The sequence below is a fragment of the Pezoporus occidentalis genome, unplaced genomic scaffold, assembly GCF_034315485.1.
Source record: "Pezoporus occidentalis ecotype Australia unplaced genomic scaffold, CSIRO_AGI_Poc_V1 ctg41, whole genome shotgun sequence".
In the NCBI taxonomy this organism is placed as follows: domain Eukaryota; kingdom Metazoa; phylum Chordata; class Aves; order Psittaciformes; family Psittacidae; genus Pezoporus; species Pezoporus occidentalis.
In genome coordinates this window covers 1,841,770-1,861,849 of record NW_026915736.1, presented here as the reverse complement: position 1 = coordinate 1,861,849, position 20,080 = coordinate 1,841,770, and the positions used below count along the sequence as shown (strand labels likewise).

Here is a 20,080-nt window from a genome sequence, read left to right as displayed (position 1 = left end):
GATGATCTTAAGGTCCTTTCCAACCCTAACTATTCTATGAGTCTATGCTTTTTACTGTGTAATCAGTCAATAATATTACAGATGACCTGTAAGTAAAAAAAAAAAAAAGATGTTTTTGTAATCTTACAACTATCAAAGTTATTTGTTTGGGGAAAGGGCATTGAGAAATAAGGTAATTTTAAAATTGCACAATTGCAGTAGAAAAAAATCAGAGCAGGCAACATCACGCATTTCTGAAGAGCACACTGTTTAATTTTATAGAATCAGAATTTTAAGAATGCTGATGGTACATAGGAAAGAGGTGAATACTTCTTATTGCAAAATCCTGATGATTTGATGTATTCAAAATGGTAAGACTTAATCAGCCCTGGATTTCTCTTAAGAGAAACAGGACACTGGGGGGGGGGGGGGAGCGTAAGAAAGAAAGCTATCTGAAGCAGTAGTGATTTATCAAATCAGCATTCAAATAAAAGAAAGGTTTGGCATCCTTACTTAGGATAGACTGGAAAATGCATTTGTGTTTTCATGTACCTTTTTTTTTTTCCTGATGTGCCTGATTGACTTGTTTTAATACCGGTGTTATTTACATTTCAGGGATGGGCCTCTATTATGCAGGAAATTGTTCAAACCCCTACAGCTGTATTTTAAATTGAAATGATTTTTTTTTTATGAAGTGATTGTGCAGACTTAATTTAGTAATCTGTTATTAAATTTATAGTTTCAGGCTGTATAAAGTCTTTATATAGAATGAAAATGGGCACATACGAAGATATAGGCTATATATACACCTGGTTTTGTATATTAAATCTTTTACATATGTTGGCCATTTTCAGAAACAAATAAACTGCTGCGTTTGAAAACTCAGCTTCTCTTCCATATTAGGGAATTTTGCAGACTCCCTATGTTCCTTAGCTTCAGTATAATGCTAAATCAGTTTGTACATTAGTCTATTTTTAGTTATGAATGAACTTTATGGAGTGCAGTGCACAGAGTGATTTCAGAGATTCTAGCTCATAAAACCCATGTGTCATGTGCCACAGTTACAGTGGTAAACATTATGCAAGCTCTGGGCTTACAGGGGCCCAAGCCCTGAAATTTCCAGGAGGGGAAAAGCATCCCCTCTTGCTCTTTTATATGAAACATTACTCATCTAGTAAATCCCACCACGTGAAATCAGGTTAGATTTTGTGACCTTGGCTTCAGCAAGCGGCGGGCAGACTGCCTGGCATGGCAGCCCGGTGACACTAGAGGGCAACTGAGAGTTTTCTTTAAACCAGCCAAGCTGGAGATGGTTTTAATATCAACTAAGTGTTTAAACTTCGTAAGGATTTATTTTCCTGTCCGCAGATTTCACATAAGTAACCTCCGAGTTTCCATTGACGGCAAGTAATAATCCAACTGAAGTTCTTCTGGGGAAAAATACAGTGGGAGCAGGTCCGAAGCCTGCTTTTGCCCAAATAAGGCTTTTTTTTGCAGACCCCATGTGTTAGATAATGATCAACTGACAGTCGGTCATGAGTTAATAATGCTGGATGCTGAAATATGCATACCATGTGGTATACAACAGTTCTGTGGGGAGAGACAAACACAGCTATAATTAGACATCTGAAACACAAGGAAGTGTGTAAATTGTTTAATAGTCTTTCCACTTAATTCACTCAGATAATTTCCTAAGAACCAGTATTGACTACGGAAGAATATTGCACAACCAACTTCATATTTAGTTTAAACCCTGACCTGCTCAGATAAATTAATAGATACAACTCAGATTTATTTGGGTTTATTCTGAGTGCTAGAGATTTACTGAGACTGTAATGCAGAGATGGGCTCAGTTTGGTTTGTGGTGGTGTTTGGGACAATTACACCAAGTTCACAGGCTTGCACTTATTTAAATTGGACACATGATCTTACCATCAGGACTTTAAAACCATAATTTTTCACATTTTTGGTGGTTATACAGATTCCCTTTCTACTAGTACACAACCTGACAAAGTTATTGGAGTTCCACTGCTGTGTTTTACCAGTGAAAAAGTGCAGATCCCTCCTCTGCTTAGCAATACCAAGCAGCATCACCTCCGCACTTCAGCATTAAAGAGCTGTGTCAGGTGTATGCAGGTCCCAGAGGTGCGAAGGCTTTGTCCCAAACTCTGTGCCAAAACAGAATTAGTCCTGAATCTCTTTACGGCTATGTGCACTGTGACAGGATGCCCGTCCAGCCAACTGCTGCTGTGAACTTGGTGATGACCCAGAGATGTGAATGGGAGCAGGGCTTCGGCTACAGTGGCAGCTGCTCCTGTCTCCACCTAATGCATTGAGTAGTCCATGTTGTGGTGGCAGCTGAATGTAGGCATCAAGGGGGAAGCTCTCTAGTTTCTGTGTCACTTCATTAATATCTTCATGCAGGTTGATTATGCCTAACAAATTTTGATTACTTCATAGTGCAATGATCAAGTGCAAAGAAAAAAAAAATTATAATATTCTTATACTAAAAAAAAAATCTTTCTTATATAATCAGTTACAAATCAGAAATGCAAGAGATGTAAATAATGTATTTGCCATTTTCACGTTGTGTACAAGTGGATGATCATTGCTTCATACCTGCTGTTGTCATTCCTGAAATCAAGGTCTCAGGAAACCATCCATTTTATGCTTCTTGCATTCATTTCTGCCTGTTTAGATTCATGCACCATGTCCAGTTTTTAACAGTCAATTAGCCCCTCTCATCTGTCTGTCTACATGTGTACAACTGGCTATGTATCTATTGTATTTCTGAGGTATGTAGGTCATGTCTCCATTGGGTACTGCTGACTCTGCTAGACAGCAATTTCACAAATGCTGGCTTTTACTGGAGAGAAAAAGAAACATTGGTAGGAAAGCCACCTTAAGATTTGCCTTTTATTTTCTAAAGCCCTCTAATGGGAAGTCTACCTTGGGTGTTCTGCTGAGTGTTGATGAAATAGGCTGACTTGCATGGGTTTGCTGGGCATTTTCACTTCTCACTGCCGTGTTTGCGCTGCTTTTCTCTTGGCTATTACATAATCTGTTTATGCCTGCTCAGTCTTTCCTCTCTTTTTTTCTTTTCTTCCTTTTTTTTTTTTTTTTTTGTTGTTGTTTAGCCCAGGCTACTCTGAGAAGTCAGATGTGCACTTTTTGAGCATTGCTATGACTCTCCTAAAGAAACTGGAGCCCCTGTCCACTGGGTGCAGCTTCCCATGAGCTGACCTTTGGGGGCAGAGGACTTTGAGGCTGGAGATTGAATGCAGATTTCTGAGGGCTGGGGAAACTTGGTGAACCCATGTCTGATTCCCTGATGCTGCCCGAGCATGTGGTGTTTCATAATGAAATACGACAATTTCTTTGTTCAGGGCTTGAATGCTTCTTTCCCACTAGTGACAGAGCCAGTCATGCTGGCTTGGTCGTTTTCGATGCTTAACACAGGCTCAGCCTCAAAGATGTAAATAGCTCCAGTGAGGTCATCAGAGGTCTTTGCATGCTCCAGGTCTTTACAAGTTAGGCATGCACTTTGCTGAATCAAGGCTACAGCTCTTCATGTTCCTTGTCCTGCATAGCACAGTACTTTACTGTATTTGATCCTATACTCATGCAGTTTCTCACCAGAAGAACCACTGAGTCATCTAATCTGGTATGAACCCCAAGTAGTGGCTCATCGGCCAAAATTACCGGCAAATGCTTTCATCCAGTTCACCACCTTTTTTCTGCAGGAGAAGGGAAACAGCTGTTCAAGCAAAGACCACAGCCAGACAGCTGGACGCCTCCTCCGTGCAGCCAGCCAGGCTGCGGCAGCCGCACGCAGCAGCGAAGCAATCCAGCAGCAGCCTGGACCTGGCTCTCACTGTGACTGAGGCAGGACGTCCAGCTTCAGTCTGATACCTTAACAAAGACCCTCAAATGCATTTCTTGCATGCATTTCTTCCTGCACTGTGCACGCCAGCTTGTGTCTTGCTCAGGCTTTTCCTGAAAGCTGGTCATATGCATGCAGGTGTATATTGGCATTAGATCATTTATATGGACTGCAGTGTCTAGGCGTGCCTGGTTATGCCTCCTTGCTTCTGAGTACCAGCTTTTTCTCACCTTTGAGGCACTCAGGTTACCTGGTGAAATCACTTCTCAGTCATTTTTGCTCACACTGAGCACAACTTGAGTTATTCAGACTTCCTGCTTGAAGGCAGACCTCCCTCTGGCCACAGCATCTTCCTATCAGGTGTAAGTTGAATTTCTAGTGTGGGGTGGCCTGTGAAGTGTCACCCTTGGCTTGGTGAGTGGGACCTGTAGTGCTTGCTCACAGATTTCACGCTGGAGTGTACAGCAGTGAAGAGTATTGTGTTTGCATGGTCCATTTTTCCTTCCGATTACTCATTTGTATGACTCAGTGTTAGCATTGTGCCAGTCCTTTTGTCAGTGTGACTGTTACTGTCAGGGACCTTATATTTATTTCACTGACAAAAATGCTGAATACTAGCAAGACTAAGAGCAGCCCGTGTAGAATCCCACCAGAAATATTTTCATTTGATAGAAATTCCTCACTGATGCCTGCTTTTAGCTCTGTCATTTAGCCAGTTCTTAATCCATTTAATATATGCTTGAATAAAATTATGTAATGCTCTTTTTTAATCGAAGTGTTATCTAGTATTAAATCAGCTGGCTTACTGAAATGCAGGTAAGTTCCATGCATGCGATTAGTTTCTCTAACCAGGCTTATAGTTCCTAAGTATAAAATAAGGTGCTTTGGTTTTCTTTTCTGTTGTTTTAAGATCTGGTTTCTGTAAAACCAAGTCAATTGACTGGCTTTAATTATATTCTTTTGCAAGCGTATCATCTGGCTTTTTTGCAAATATGGAACAAATATTTACCAAACACCTCTGCCTCTTCTTGAATCATTAATAACAATCCTGTCATCTGTAGCCAGAAATAGGCCTACACTGGATTTTTATTACTATTATTATTGTTTTAATTTGCTGTAAGGTCTGCTTGAATGTCATGTATTTGTCAGCCATACATTTTTCTCTGAAGTCTTCAGCTTCCCTTTTCAATTTGCCAGACTTCATAATTTCTAACACATGTATAGATTTTTGGGGAAAAAAAAAACAAACTTTTTCAATTTATTTTTAAAACCAAAATTAGTCAGCAGGACATAAAGAAGCCCAGATCAAGCTAAAAACTTCCAACCATGCTGAAATGAAGAAAACAAGACTCCAAGCTTCATCCTAAATCTTGTCCCCATCTTCCCTGGAAATTAAAAACATTCAATTTTGGCAATATCGGCCAACCTGATATTTGTAATGCCTCTAACATTTCTGTTAAAATCAATGCTAGTCTGAACTGTAATCCATGAAAAATACTACCTTTTTGTTTTTTTCCAGAGATTGTCTGGACAGGAGGGGGGTCAGAACAACAGTCTGCAGCAAGTCATGTGTCTCCACATTAATCCACACAAGGAAGTGTCTGTTTCACTTATTTCCAAATGAGGAATGTTTTCTTTAGAGAGGTGGCAAATTGATTTTCCCCACATGGAGCATGGGATATCTCATTTCCAAAACAAAACTTTAAGAAATGGCTTCACAAGTCCCCTCTTTCTCAGTGTGGGTTAGAAAGCAGTGTAGGTCGTTAGTGTTCCCTGCAAGACTGATTACTGCAGCGTTTCCAGGTCAGGTCTGGCATGTTCAATTCTAAAGAAAGCAATAAACAGCAGTTTGCACTTTTAGAAAAGTCTAGTGAAAATAATATTAATACTCAAATTATGGGCAGTTTGAGTAAGCAAGAGGTGTGTGTTTGTAGATAGGCTGTGTGACCTCCAGAGCTCAATGAGAGCTTCAGTTCTTGATAGGTGGTCATCACTGTCTTCCACAGGTGTGCTTAGGATCCTGTAGAGTTTCCCAAAATCAGCTGACGCTGTTGTTCCTAAACAAAAGTCTGGGTTTTTTTAGTGTAGTCTGATCTTTTGCTTTATTTTCCTGTTACTTCAATTTCTGATCCTTTGATATAATACTGGGTTGGTTGCAACTTGCTTCTCTCCACCAGCTCTGCTCAGTGTGCCTGCATGATAAATGCTCCAGGCCCTCTTTCTCGGACCCTGTTTCCAGGAGGCAGAAGCTTTTAAATAAACTTTGAGGGGTGCAAGAAAAATAAATGAAATGTAAGATCCTGAACTCAGGATGCAGAAAAGAGAATGTGGTGTAGGAGAGAAAACAAAGAGACGGAGACAGTGAGAAAATCAAGGAAACAGCTGGGACTCCAGAGCAGTATGTGAGATTAACTAACCTTTGAACAGTTTTTGAGATGGTGCTTAAATATAGCAATATGCTTTGTTTAACTTTCAGATATTGCAGAATGCCAGAAGCCCCCTAGAGGGGTAAGTGTTAAAACCATTAAAACTGTTAACTTTCTATTCATTACATTTTAAAAGGTGCAACATGTAAGCATGTTTTTGAGCCAAGAGCTAACTTTTGCTAGGCTGCTTTAGGGGTGTCCTCAGCAATCAGCTATTTGCCAGCTGCTAGCAGGCATGGTCACTTCGTGGATTTTCTGGAGATCAGGGACCATTCTTCTCACCTTGACATTGTCAGGCACCTCCATATGCCACCTCCAGCTTCTGTTTGGCACCTGAATCATGAATAACTCTGTGATCTGACACATCCTGCCATTTCCACCTGCCTAAGAGGGAAAGTCTCCTAGTTTGCTGAGTATCTACTGATACTGGTTTTGGAGCTTAGGGCCAAGGATTCTGGTATCACAGCTTTTGTGTGTGTAAAAACCAGAAGGCATATGAAGGACTGGCACAGTGCAAAAGGATTCTATGAGGAGATGTTCTGAGAGGTGTCCTAAAGGGAAGAGAGATAGTTTTGATGTATTTAGCAGGTGTGCTGCAGTTCCCCTCTTGCGAGCACACTTCTCTTCTGAATCCAGCACCACAGTACATCCCTGTTTATTAACTTCTTGCACCTTTCCAGTGCTCCACCTTTGTGGTTACCTCCCTCAGGTGCACTTGCAGCTGTCATGTTTGGAGTTCACCTGACTGTGTGAGCCCACCCTAAATGTAGACCCGCAACTTCCACTGGCCCTTCTTTGCTGATGGTCCTGGACATTTTCACAAGCTTGGCTGGGGGTTTTTGTGTTGTCATACTCTTGCAGTTGGCAAAAATGCTGTTGTTCCTTCCTTTTCCTTCATCTTTCCACAGGGCAGAAACATGGTCACAAAAACAACAGGCAGCCAAAATCTGATTGACAGTGTAAGTTGTAAGTGCATTAGCAATGCTGGGCAGCTATCTGGATACATTCCTCAGTGAAATATGACAATAGCTGTCCTTTCGTTTTCTTTTCCTCTTTACCTTTTTTGTCTCACTTTCTAAGTGTTTCTGAAAAACTGGAGTACCAGCAAGCCAGGACCAGAAGTCCTATCAGGAAATAGTTACACAGATCAGAGAGGCCTGGAAAAGGCAAGAAATTTAATCATGGGCATAACAGTTGCTTAGATGTTGTCTAAAGTAAGTAATGTGGAGTGAACAAGAAAAAGGTACATATTTGAGTCATGAGTACAGTACTGTTTGCTTACATGGTTTGTTGAGCAGCCACCAAGATCCAAGGTTATTTTGGACTCAGCATGAGTAAGTGATCCAGGTACGACAAATGAGGTAATGCATTCCAGGCTCATTAAAATCGCTTGGCTACAGCACTGATTTTGACAAAGTGCCAACATAGCTTGACCTCAGCTGTGTGAAGGCCACTATTTTTTTAACACCCTCCCTATAACAACACATCTTTTACATCAGCCTAAATATGTGCATCTAGAGAACACTGTTACGGGGATGGTTGAACTCATTGGACTTCTGGTGATAATCAGAGTCCTAAAAAAAAATAGTTCTACTGTAACTAACGTGCTAAAGTGAGGTACCCCAAAACCACAACCATTGTCTCTTGACTTACTTATGCACCTAGCGGTGGCAGTGTGTACACAGTACATTGAATTCTTGGCATGGACATAGCTCAAGTGGGGCTGACTTGATCACAGGGAGATGGTAAATCCAGCAATCACTTCCCCTTCCTGGGACTACAGGTAAAGAAGGTGGCTGGTTGAGGTGCTGTCTTCTTGTGGCCGCCTACACTTTTCAGTCATATGTAGTGTTCAATCATGGCAGACCTCGGCAGCTCCCATTCTTTGATATGTCTCTTTCCCCTGTGTAGAACTTACATCATTTGGTTTAACTCAGAGCTGGGAGTTGTACTAGGCGGTGAGGCTTGGAAATGCTCCTGTTTCCCGTGTCCGGATGAGCAGACAACTTTCCTGAAAGCAGAGCAGCTGGTGGCGGTGAAAGTTGAGCAGCCTTGGAGCAGTGGCCTTTAGAATTTTCTGAACAGCTCTCTCCTTCCTCACCTTTTGTCCCTTTCCCGATCATGTACAATATTCTGTTGCGTGCGCAGGCTGATGAGAGTGCTGGAGGGGAAGATGTAATTTTTGAGCAATGTTACTGTTTCATGGCTTCATAAACAGAGAAGACCTCTAGCTTCAAGAAAACACCTAGCTGGTCTGAGCAGCATTAACCTTGAGCTCCTCTCTTTTCTGTGTGGCTCTCTTGCTTTGTGGATCAGAACCTGATACTGAACTTATCTCCAAGACCTGGTCTGTAACTATCTGCTGCAAGTGCCCTTGGATTCTCCTTGTTCAATTGTGGTGGTTCGTAGGCAACTTTTAAGAACAGGCTTTGGGCTTCGGGATCATCAGGTCAGCTTCTTCGTGGGGCACATTTTAGTCAGCAGAGATTTGCCAGTCTGTATCTAGAGGCTCTGGGCTGCACGTAACACAGGGTTTGCATTTAACCTCTCAGGTGTGATGGTTTGTAGTCACATGTAGGGCATTGCTGGTGTTTTGGCACTTGAGAGCTTACCCACAATTGGGAGAGGAGGGTGCAAGATACAAGTTTCCATCTAGGAAGAAGTGTGATTAAACCTGAATTTCAGATGTTTGAGGTTAGTTACATTACATCAGAGGCTAAATGCTTTTGGTTTTGTTAAAGGCAGGTGTGCACGTGAGGATTTGCACAGAAGAAGTGGCAGTGGCAGCTTCTGCGTTTTACCTTCCCTTTCACTCCCTACTCATGAAGACCATGGCTGAGTGCTCCTCCTTTTGCTCTCCTGCGGGCCAGCAAAAGTTGCTTCCCCTACCTAAACACAAAAATCTGAGGGCAGTACTCCTTCTCTCCCTTTCACCCCAGAGCCACATGCAGGAGAGGGAACAGCTGGCCAGGAGGATCATGGCTGCCTCCTCCTGTACCCTACTGACATCACACACTGGAGACTGGCACAAGTCGGGTGGCTGACTGTGGCCTCTCCCACTATGTGGCACAGGAGGAACGGGCTGGGGGCACATCTCCTGCCTCTCCCCTCTCTGGCTCCCCATCTTCCTCTCTCACTTCACTGGCATGGGCACAAGCTGTTCTCAGTTTTTTTCTCCCCAGTTTCCTCGTGTCCCACTCAGTCATGAGTTAACATTTCATGGTCTTCTGAGAAATACTCATCCCTTATGTTGAATGGCAAGCATCAATCTCTGTGTGATTTTCAATGAGTACCTATTTCCAGACAACACCGAGGGGCCCTTTCAAACACGGAGGGGAAGAAAACATTCTTGTCTCTGGATGGATTCCTATAAATAATTTTCTTTTCCTTGAGAATTTACAACCAAGATGGCAATAAGATATATTCCACAATGGAAAGAGTTGTTAAGATACGGTTGTCGTCATGGCTTGTGTAACTGTTTATGATACTCATGACATACTCATTTCACATGCTTTCCCTAATAGGGAGCGCAAGACTTTTGCCACCAAGTAGTAGTCAGCTGAACAACGAAGTCCACACCACATGCGTATTAGTTAGTAATCACACCTTTTGATCTTTATGGTTACAAATGCTTGTGCTTGCATTAGATCTTTGTTCATCTTGGATTCTTGCTTGATTCCTTGTGAAACCCCATGTTACAGCCTCAGCATCCTCTGCTGTGCTGGGCAGCATTGCAAACAGTGGTGGTTGCATGGCAGAGACAGCCAGGTTGGTGGGCTCTGAGGGACAGGTTGGTTTAAATGCCACCAGCTGGATCTGCTGCTCAGAGAAACAAGGAATCAACACTCTGATATAGAACTGGCATCCAAGAAATGCTGAAATTGTCCCTTTGAACTTAAAGGTAGCAGGCACAACAAGGATATATACGAGAAAGATAACCAGCTCAAGGTGGGAAGTGTGCCCTTGTGCTCCTCCACCTTTCCAAACAGGAGATCTAGCTTGTGCTGTGAACGTTTTGCAGCAGGCTGTGTTTTACTTGGTCATACATGAAATGTTTGCCAGGTTGGCAGGTGAAGTGGCTTTCCCTGCTGGGCTCTATAGCTATTGCACCTACAGATTTTGCAGGGAAGATAATTTTTTGTGTGTTGTTGCCATTTTCCAAATGAACTTGCCTTTTGTGATGACTAGCAAACTTGGGATGAGCTGTAATCTTGAGAAGAGGCTCCTTGAGTCAGCAAAGCACAGGGTTGTGTGGGTTTCAAGTCGATGAACATCCTTTTGCTTCTGGAAGCCTGAACTTGGAGATTTAGGCCATTTGTATTGTACCAGGTGTATGTCTCTGTTGACAGCCCTTCTTTGCCTGCCTGCCTTGAACAGCAGCAGCTCTGCTCTCTGAGAGCATTGTCACCTGCTGATTGCAGGCACGGGGGTGTTCTGGTTTGCATCCCAAACCTCAAGCATACAGAGCACCTATGCTGTGTTAATATCAATCCTTTGAACCACACCAAAGTAGAGGCAAAAAAAGTTCCCAGCAACCAGTCAAGCAACCAAATGTCCCAGTGGACATTTTAGTAGCTGATTTTCCTCTTTCAGGTACGTCAGGAAGCAAAGAAAAAGAAGGAAAGGGGGAAAAGCCACACAAATTGGCAAAAGCAAACATCTTGTCAAATGCACAGGAAAGAAAGTATTTAAACTGGTACTACATCATATCTCTAATACTGCTGTTTCAGGCATTTAGACTAAAGAGGTGGCAAATGAATGCAAACTTTTTCCTATATGCATTTGTCCCATTTTTACTTTAATTTGCTTTGCTTATGTTCACACCTTCTGGGAATGTACAAGTTATCAGGTCTCACTGCCACAAATGCTTTCAGAAAGTGAATTTGAAAGCCGTATGCCCAAACATGTGAAGAAATTAAATTGTTTCACATACTCTCAGGTAGTCATGCCAGAAGTTCTTCTCTACCAGAAAGCCGAGGAAAACATGTGGTATTCACTTAGCTGTCCAGTACATACTGAACATCCGGTATCATCAGGAAAACAGTCTGGGACTAAGCCACAACATGTTTAAATTACTTTAAAATAATTATGAATAACGAATTCAAGAAATCTACAGTGCGCTCATGAGTATGTCGTAAATGAAACAAAACCTGAAAAAATTAAAACAAGTATGTGACGTGTAAATTATTTCTTCTGCCCTAGTCATATTTCCTATCTCAAGAGCATGAAATGGATATAGCTGAAATACAAATAATCTTTGAATAATGCATTTATTCATAATGATTTAGGAAGCCGATATTAATGGCTTTGTTTCAAGTGTGACTGGAACTATTTCAAATGTTTTCTTTTCTTCAAATGTTTTATGGAGTAGATACTAGAGAGAAGGACCTTCTCTTCTGGTATTAATTCCTGTTGCTACTTTCTTGTTAATTATGTGTCTGATCTGGAATGGCTTAAAGTGATTTACTGTGGGATGTGTAGGATGGTCTTCGTGTGTGCTGCAGGCAGACCTTCCCTGCTGCAGCTCCTGAGGCACGGGGAGAATACAAATACCCCATTTCATAGTGGGTTTGTGCCAGTTCTGCCTTGGAATCCTCCAATTCAAACAGTGTTGATATGCAAGCTCAATATACCTGGAATTTAGAAACAAATGCCTTCTTGCTTTTGAAGCTTTTAGCAAAATACTAGGAGTGCTTTATCGTATGATACAAAGTACAGAGTACAGTGCCAAAACTCAGGATAACAAGTATGTTTGGAAAACATTAAGCCTTGAACTAGTTTATTTATTAAGAAGAAAGAAAAAGTAATTCACATGCAAGTATATTTGATCCTAGCTGAACCACATCCCCCTCCAGCCGCTGATTGGACTGGGCTGGGGGATCCGTTCATTCAAAGGTTAACGTTTTAATGTGTGTGCCAGAGAGTAGTAAACGGAGTGAACATTGCTGTTTTCTTATTTTTAAGGAAGGTGTGACTGCTGGGGCTAACCATGGTTTGGGATCTGTCCATCCCTTCCAGGTCATGTGCAAAACAAAGTAGGCATCAGGAAGACATCAAAGACAGAGGGATGAGCCGGGTTTATAAATACAGGAGGGTGGCATGGCTGGGGCTGGCAGTCTGGCAGCCGGCACTGGAGTCCTCGGAGTTCATCCCACGCTCCCGCCGAGTCGCTCATCTCTGTTTATATGAGTAATGGAGCAGCTGGGGGAGGGGATTTGTAAGCACAGAGCAAATACTCTTAGTGTTCATTTTGTGTAAGGCTGACATCCACACCAAGTCAAGACTTCCAGCGACGTAGTGTGCAGTCACATGCTATAGCATTCATGAGTACAGATATAAATCAGGCAGATGTTTGTCGACTGGAATGGGTAATAATTTCTTTCTCTCTTTGTTTGATTTTGCATGTTAGCCTCAGATGACAATTTAAGAATTGCTTTCTGCCGTACTTTTCAATAAGCAGAATGTGCTTCACTGGAGATGGAGATATTTCTGTAGGGAGATAAACATATTTTTATATAGACACAATTATGGACTTACACACATATGCACATGCATATATATATATATTTAATTTTTTTACCGTGTGCCAGTGCTGGGGGAAGAAAAAGGACATCTCTTTTGGTTTTAAAGCCATGGCTTTTCCTCTGAACAGACCAAATATGACACTGTTACTCAAACTATAAGATCAAATTAGCACCCTTTATTGTGTTTGCAAACTAATTAAAATGTAAAATGTCGTGAAACCACTGGCTTACTGTGTGACAAATGTAAGATTAGAAACAATTAGAAGGCACTCAAGAGGTTTGTGGTGTTTAGATTTCTGACATTGTTCTAATCATCCCTTTAAGTAATGAAAACAATGGTTACCTAGAAATTAAAGGTTTAAAGTAAATTATGTTCTTCGGTACAGTCATTAGTTAATGATTGTTTATCATTTTAAATGTTGCTATAGTAGTCTGAGGCTGATTTTTAAATCTGAAAGCAGGCAGGACACGTAATAATGAGCAAACATCTGCTTCATCTATTATTTCTACATGTGAACATAATTTATATTGTAATATCACTATGGAAGGATGAGTCTGATATTTTTGATGATGATCCATATCCCATTCTATGTATGGCTCAGAGCTGTTAGGATTTAGTCACTGTGTTATTTCAGAACTGTTTTATCTTAAGAATTGGACAAAGCTGAAAGTGATTCATGTTAATTTATATGTGTGGTATGTAACCCTTATGAAACAATCAATCACTTATTTCAGTACTTGTCAACTTCCAGAACTGTTGTTAAGGGGCTTTTTTTGATCCATTTCAGGACTCAAGGGTAATTTTAAAAATTTTTTTTTTTTTTTTACTTGTTTTAGAATTTTGACAAGAATGACAGGATATATAAACATTTCTTGGAGCTGTAAGGAATTTCAACATTTCAGAACATTTACAAAACCAGATGTTTCCCAAAGTTGGAAATTTTAGTTAATACTATTATTTGAAGATAAGAAATAATAAAAGCAGAAGGCTGATTAATGCAAAGTTATCTATTAATATTCTGGGTTATTCTTTTTTGTACCATGGAGAAATATTTGTGCTTTTTATCTGATTCCTTCGGAGACCAGTGTTTGACTTTATATTAATTAGCTGTGTGAGAGTTAAATAGATTAGCCTTGAGGTATATTCTATAGGAACATATAGTGTGTCAAGATGTAACTCATGGAGGATAGGAATCTTGTAATAAGTATTTACTGTAGACAGATGTGTACATTTCTGTGATGATTGTAGTGGAATTATTTATTATGCTTTCAGCTGTTTAAAATGTAGTATAAGACAATGTGCTCAAATTGTTCTCCATTAATTTTCAGCACCAAATCTTAAAGGCAGACCACGCAAAAAGAAGCCTTGCCCACAGAGAAGAGATTCATTAAATGGCATTAAGGATTCCAACAATAATTCTGAAAGCAAAGCTGTTGCCAAGGTAAATCACTTAATAATACTCTTTTCAGCACACTTTTCTTTTTTAGGTACAGCCCTGCCTTTGTTTCCCAGCATGCTGTTTCAAATTTAGAATGTAACTTATTTTCTTCGGGGGATAAATGTAATTTTTTTTCAGTAGTTTTATTCTTTACTTTAAATCATGTCTGTGTTCAAAGTTACCAGCAACTATAATCACCTAACAACCTACTGCTATCAGCTTGTTGGTAACTGGTAGTGCTTAAGCTTTCTTGGCATCTAGTGTTAGTTTTCACATTCTGTGACACACAAACATAGTTTGTGACAGTATCTTTGAATTAAAAATAAACCTGGGAGCAGCTCACGCTCTTACAATGTACTTCTAAATATAAATTTGACGATAAACAGGCTGTGGAACAAGAGCCACTTCAGTAATGGTTTCTAAGAAGCACACACAAATGACATTACTCTGATGTTACGATCTCAACCTTTTTAAATTAGATTAGGAAAAAAAAAAAAAAGATAAAGGAATTCAGTACAAAAGCTTTAAAAAAAAAATTTTAGCCATTTCTTTAATACTTAGTGAGCTGTGTGTTCCAGGGTTTGTTGAATAGTGCATGCTTTTACAGAGTCTTCTGTATGTGCTGCAGTGCTTAGCCCATGTTGAAAGTAAAAATTGGATCATTGATTTGTGTTTATAGGCTTAATCATTCAGATATTTATGGGTTTGTATCTTTTCCTTGAAATATTTTAAAATGGAGTTTCTGTAGTGTAATTTACATCCTATTTTCTATGTTGTCTAAGTGGCTTTAAATAGGAATTTGGTTTCCTCTTTTAAAAAAAATCAGCAGCACAAATGGCTCCTTTCAAGATGATTTAATTTGAAACTCTAAGATGCAAAGATGGAAAATTAGTTAGGGCAATACTTACAGATTTTTATCTGAGGCAGAACTTTGTCAGTGTGATACTTTTGAGCTAAACAGCTGAATAGGTTTGCATAGGCTGAATTTTTAGGTAAACTCCTCCCAAATCCATTGTTTCAATAAATTAGATAGATATGTATCTGAAAAATGCCTCCATTGTTGTGACCATCTCTTAAGGAAATACAGTGGATCTATAGATCCATTTGCCTTGGTATTGTGCGCAGTGAATGTCCTGGGAGATTAGTAGGTTAAAGAGGTCAAGTGGAAGTGTTCTGCTCTCCGTTTCTCATAGGAAGGCAAATTAAATTCCACCTCCTCCTCCTCTCTAGGAGTTCAGTTAAAATTGTGCCTTCTGTTGATGACGATGAAAGAGGCTGAAGTTCATGATGAAGCTGTGCCCTTAAGTCACTGTTTCTCTTCTTTTTGTGCCGTATTGTGCTCAGTTGGAGTCTGTACTATCATATTAAACAGGCATGGTAAAAGGCTATGGAGCCTGGTGTGTTGAGTTGCAGGGTTCTGCCAGTTACTATAGAGTTTGCCTGAATGTTTTTGCTCTGTGGAAGAACATGCAAAATCTGTGGTGTGAAAATGTCTCAATTTGCCTCAATTTGTCTTTCCCCCAAGCAGTTTTTCATGTTAAAATACTACCAGCAAGCTGCAGCCTGGACTGTGTTGTCAAAGCACCCCAGACTGTAGCACAAGTAGTTCTGCCTATTCTGCACCTGATATATAGGTATTAGATAATTAAAAACAACAGTAACACTTCATACCAAATTGTTTATCCATTCTGTTTATATTTGGGTTCACACTGCAAGTCAAATGGGAGGATATTTCAGATTAGAAGTAATTCCACCTATTTATCTAGTCATACTGTGCTCATCATGTGCAGATATTAATAGCATTAATTATCTTGGCCAGCTTAATTTCATTATAAATAATAGACATGTTCATGATATAATGTCCTTGCATGTAGTCACACTGACTTCACTGTGGTTCTTCACATCAATCTGTGTCTCAGGGCTTTGGATATACTTAATAAGGGGAGGACAGTGAATCATAAACCCTCTACAACAGACGCACTGCCCTTCATACAAAACCTGCCTGTTCATTTCTGTGGAAGAAGAAGTGTATTTGGGAAAGGGAAGGGAATGGAGACTCACCTACTGTCTTCTTACTGTTGGGAACTGCTGGGATATTGAGTCATCATGTTGGACTTCACCATCAGTTTTCCTCCGCTGACTTGTGCTGACAGTAGGTCTGTGGAGAGCATGTTTGAACACTGCTAGTGTAAATGGTCAAATCCACTTGTGTCAGATACTGAAGCATTTGGCAGTGGTCCTGGCTGTATTCCTGTTCCAGATAAAATCCCTTTTGATAAGAATTTGTGCTGCTTTCATCCTTAGATATTGACAGCCAGTGTCTGACAACAGCGTCATTTCTCATGTGGCAGGGCAACGGCTCTGATGGAGGTGCAGTGGCTGTACAGTTTGGGTCAGAAAATGCAAAAAAGGGCACTCTGAAGACAGTGGGTTTGAGCCTGTCAAGACTAATACAAGCAACATGACTGTAATGACTTACTGGATTTCATGTTCCCAGCTGCCAATGACTAGAAAGCTTTATATCTTTTTACAACTTTATTCTTATTAGGCATGCTTACCTGACACAGAAGAATGGTTGAGTAGGAACAGCTATGAGTAAATCCCAATGTAGGTGGCTTGTTAAAAATAGAGTGATAGCGGGACAGACAATGTGGTTCTGGATATGCAGGTGCTGCCAGGGAAAGTGGATCTGTCTTGTACCACTTACTGCTTTTTATGTCCTTGCTGGTCACTGCATCCATTTTAATGCCTCCTGGGGAAGATCCCAGGGGAGATCCCTGCCAGACTGGGAATGTAAAAATCACAAGAATATGCAGCCATCTACTGAGGCAGGATCAGCTTCCCTGGAGAGGCATGTATGAAGCTCTACTGTCTAAACGCTCCCAGGACTCTGAAGGCTTTCATGCTTCGTGTGTCATCAGTGCTGGACAGGCTTTTGGGATTTTCAGGTTTCAGCATGAGCCTTGTCATACCTGCTTCGTGCTCCCAAACAGTGTTCCCCAAGTGTGCAGAAATGCACTGTAAGACTTTTTAAAACTGGGTGATCTGACTGTTTTGAGGAGCTGAAAGGATTTACGCGTTAAACATGGAAATTGTCGCCCAAATTAATCTACTTATTACATATCCTGGTGCAAATGCTGAAGGAAATCTTTTGCTTCATTTTTACAGACAGATCTGGGAAATTTGTTTGAAAGTGGCCAGGATACGCTTTTCCTGTGGCCACAGGTGGCCTGACATGGTCTCAGACCTGGGGATGTATTCCGAGTACCTCAGCCATTATCTGATTGGAACTTTAAAATGCAAGTCTGTGGTGGTCTGTCTTGTGTGTGATCTCTGCCAGAAGACAGACACATGGGTGTACTCATGAGTATTCACAGGCCGTTTGGTCGAGGATCATAACCCTGATGGAACACACAGTAGGAGGTGGTCAGATGTTCCCAGTACCTGTATCAGTGCACCCCGGCATATCCATGCTGTGGCACTAGGTTGCCTGTCAGGGCCTTAGTCCTCAGTTTCATGTTGGAGGTGTTCCATGGAGGCTACAGTAAAAGAGCTTTAATTCCTCCTATAGAAATTGAATTCTGCCTTTATAATGGAGTCGTTCAGACTTCCTGAGCAGAAAAGAAAATAGAGCACAGCCAAGCAAAACTCTGCATTCAGGACCTTCCTTCAGATTTTTGCCCTCTAAGAAGATTCAAAATTGTGTTCTGAAAGAGAAGGGCATTTTGTGATGCCTGGTGCAAATCGTAGAATCATAGAATGGTTTGGGTTGGAAAGCACCTTAAGGTCATCCAGTTCCACTCCCCCTGCCATGGACAGAGATGCCTCACACTAGACCATATTGCCCAAGGCTCTGTCCAGCCTGGCCTTGAACATTGCCAGGGATGGAGCATTTAGCATTTCTTTGGGCAACTCATTCCAGTGCCTCACCACCCCCACAGTAAAGAACTTCCTCCTTACATCTAACCTGAACTTCCCCTGTTTAAGTTTAAACCCATTGCCCCTTGTCCTATTGCTACAGTCCATGATGAAGAATCCCTCTCTGGCATCCTCGCAGGCCCCCTTCAGATACTGGAAGGCTGCTATGAGGTCTCCACGCAGCCTTCTCTTCTCCAGGCTGAACAGCCCCAACTTTCTCAGCCTGTCTTCATGCAGGAGGTGCTCCAGTCCCCTGATCATCCTCCTGGCCCTCCTCTGGACTTGTTCCAACAGTTCCATGTCCTTTTTATGTTGAGGACACCAGAACTGCACACAATACTCCAGGTGAGGTCTCATGAGAGCAGAGTAGAGGGGCAGGATCACCTTGTTCGACCTGGTGGTCACGCTCCTTTTGATGCAGCCCAGGATACAGTTGGCTTTCTGGGCTGCGAGTGCACACTGCTGGCTCATGTTTATTTTCTCATCGACCAACACCCCCAAGTCCTTCTCTGCAGGGCTGCTCTGAATCTCTTCTCTGCCCAGCCTGTAGCTGTGCCTGGGATTACTCCGACCCAGGTGTAGGACCTTGCACGTGGCATGGTTAAACTTCGTGAGGTTGGCATCAGCCCACCTCACAAGCCTGTCAGGGTCCCTCTGGATGGCATTCCTTCCCTCCAGCATATCAACTGAGACACATCTTAGTGTTGTCGGCAAACTTGCTGAGAGCACACTCAATCCCCACTTGTCCATGTCACTGACAAAGATGTTGAACAGGATCTGGCATTGCTGTTACTGGCTTTGGTACTTTTATGCTGGATTTACACCAGTGTTACCCAGAATGTCATTTAGCCCTTTTCGTTCTCGTTAATCATCGGTCATTGCATTCATTGATATCGCCTGTCAGACAGTGGGGAAGTTCCAGAGTGAGGCTTGGGCCTTGAGCGCCAAGCGAGTGGAGGCATTGCAGCCTTCCTCAAAGCTTTGTTGAACCTGACACTGCTTGGAGTCAATCCATTGCATTTTGGCACCCTTTGAATTCCACAGGCACTTTGACCTCACTTCTCTTTACACTTGAGTGAAGGAGGTTGTGTGTAACATGGTGTATTCTCGCTCCTGGTGACTTTTTTAATTTTACTTCTTTGTTTCCTTTTGTCTCCTTGGAAGTAACATCCCTTACCATTAGTTTACTTGCACAGCAGTGAGCTCTGATTTCATTTAGCATTCGTGCCTAGCATGTCTTGCAAACAGTTCTGAATTGTCCGGTTTGGAAAAGAAAACACACTTAAATTACTGATTGATTGATTGATTGATTGATTGGCTTTACCTAGCCAGTGGGTGACAAAACTGAAAAATTATTTCCAGTGAATTTGTTCTGAGTTTTAGTTTGCAACAAATTTGCAGCTCAAATTAAAACCCTTACATTTATTTGAATCATGGGTTCATGTTGGGAGTGCTAAACCAGTCTTCGGTATAGGAGTGAAAACTATGACAGTGTAATCTAAACTTTATAAGGGGAACCTGTTAAATAATTTTGTAAGGAGCCAAAGTAAAAAACTCAAGGGATTTTCTGAACTGAAAAGTAGATGAGGAAATGCAAAGTTAATAGGAAAAAAAATCCATTAGCTCCATTGAGTTTTGGATGAAACCCAGGATCTTTACAGAAGTTTAATCAACAAAGATACCTGTTACTAAAAGGCAGAACATGGTGTCTTATGCCATAGGAAGACAATATCTCTTTGAACCATACAACCAGAGAATATCAAGCAGTAGAGCAGACATACTTTAGCAGTAAGTGATGAAAAAAAATCCTGCAGGAAGACCACTTCCCAATCCCTGCTGCATTGCCTGGGAGGTGCGAGCCTGTACCCTGCCGTGTCTGTCTTAACAGCAAGATTTTTTAGCAGCATTGAC

General features: G+C 41.3%; 1 protein-coding gene across 6 annotated transcripts in view; it reads left to right on the top strand.

Moving 5' to 3' along the window:
* The window catches only part of ARID5B (AT-rich interaction domain 5B), a 124,186-nt gene that overhangs the window by 70,695 nt on the left and 33,411 nt on the right, over positions 1–20,080 (top strand). For 5 of the 6 annotated variants that reach the window (XM_062633988.1, XM_062633990.1, XM_062633989.1 and 2 more), the window contains one exon: positions 14,142–14,254. In XM_062633988.1, coding sequence (XP_062489972.1) covers positions 14,142–14,254 — 113 coding nt within the window. Of the gene's footprint in view, positions 1–12,196; positions 12,657–14,141; positions 14,255–20,080 lie in introns of those variants that run through there. The other variant, XM_062633992.1, reaches the window with a different exon arrangement.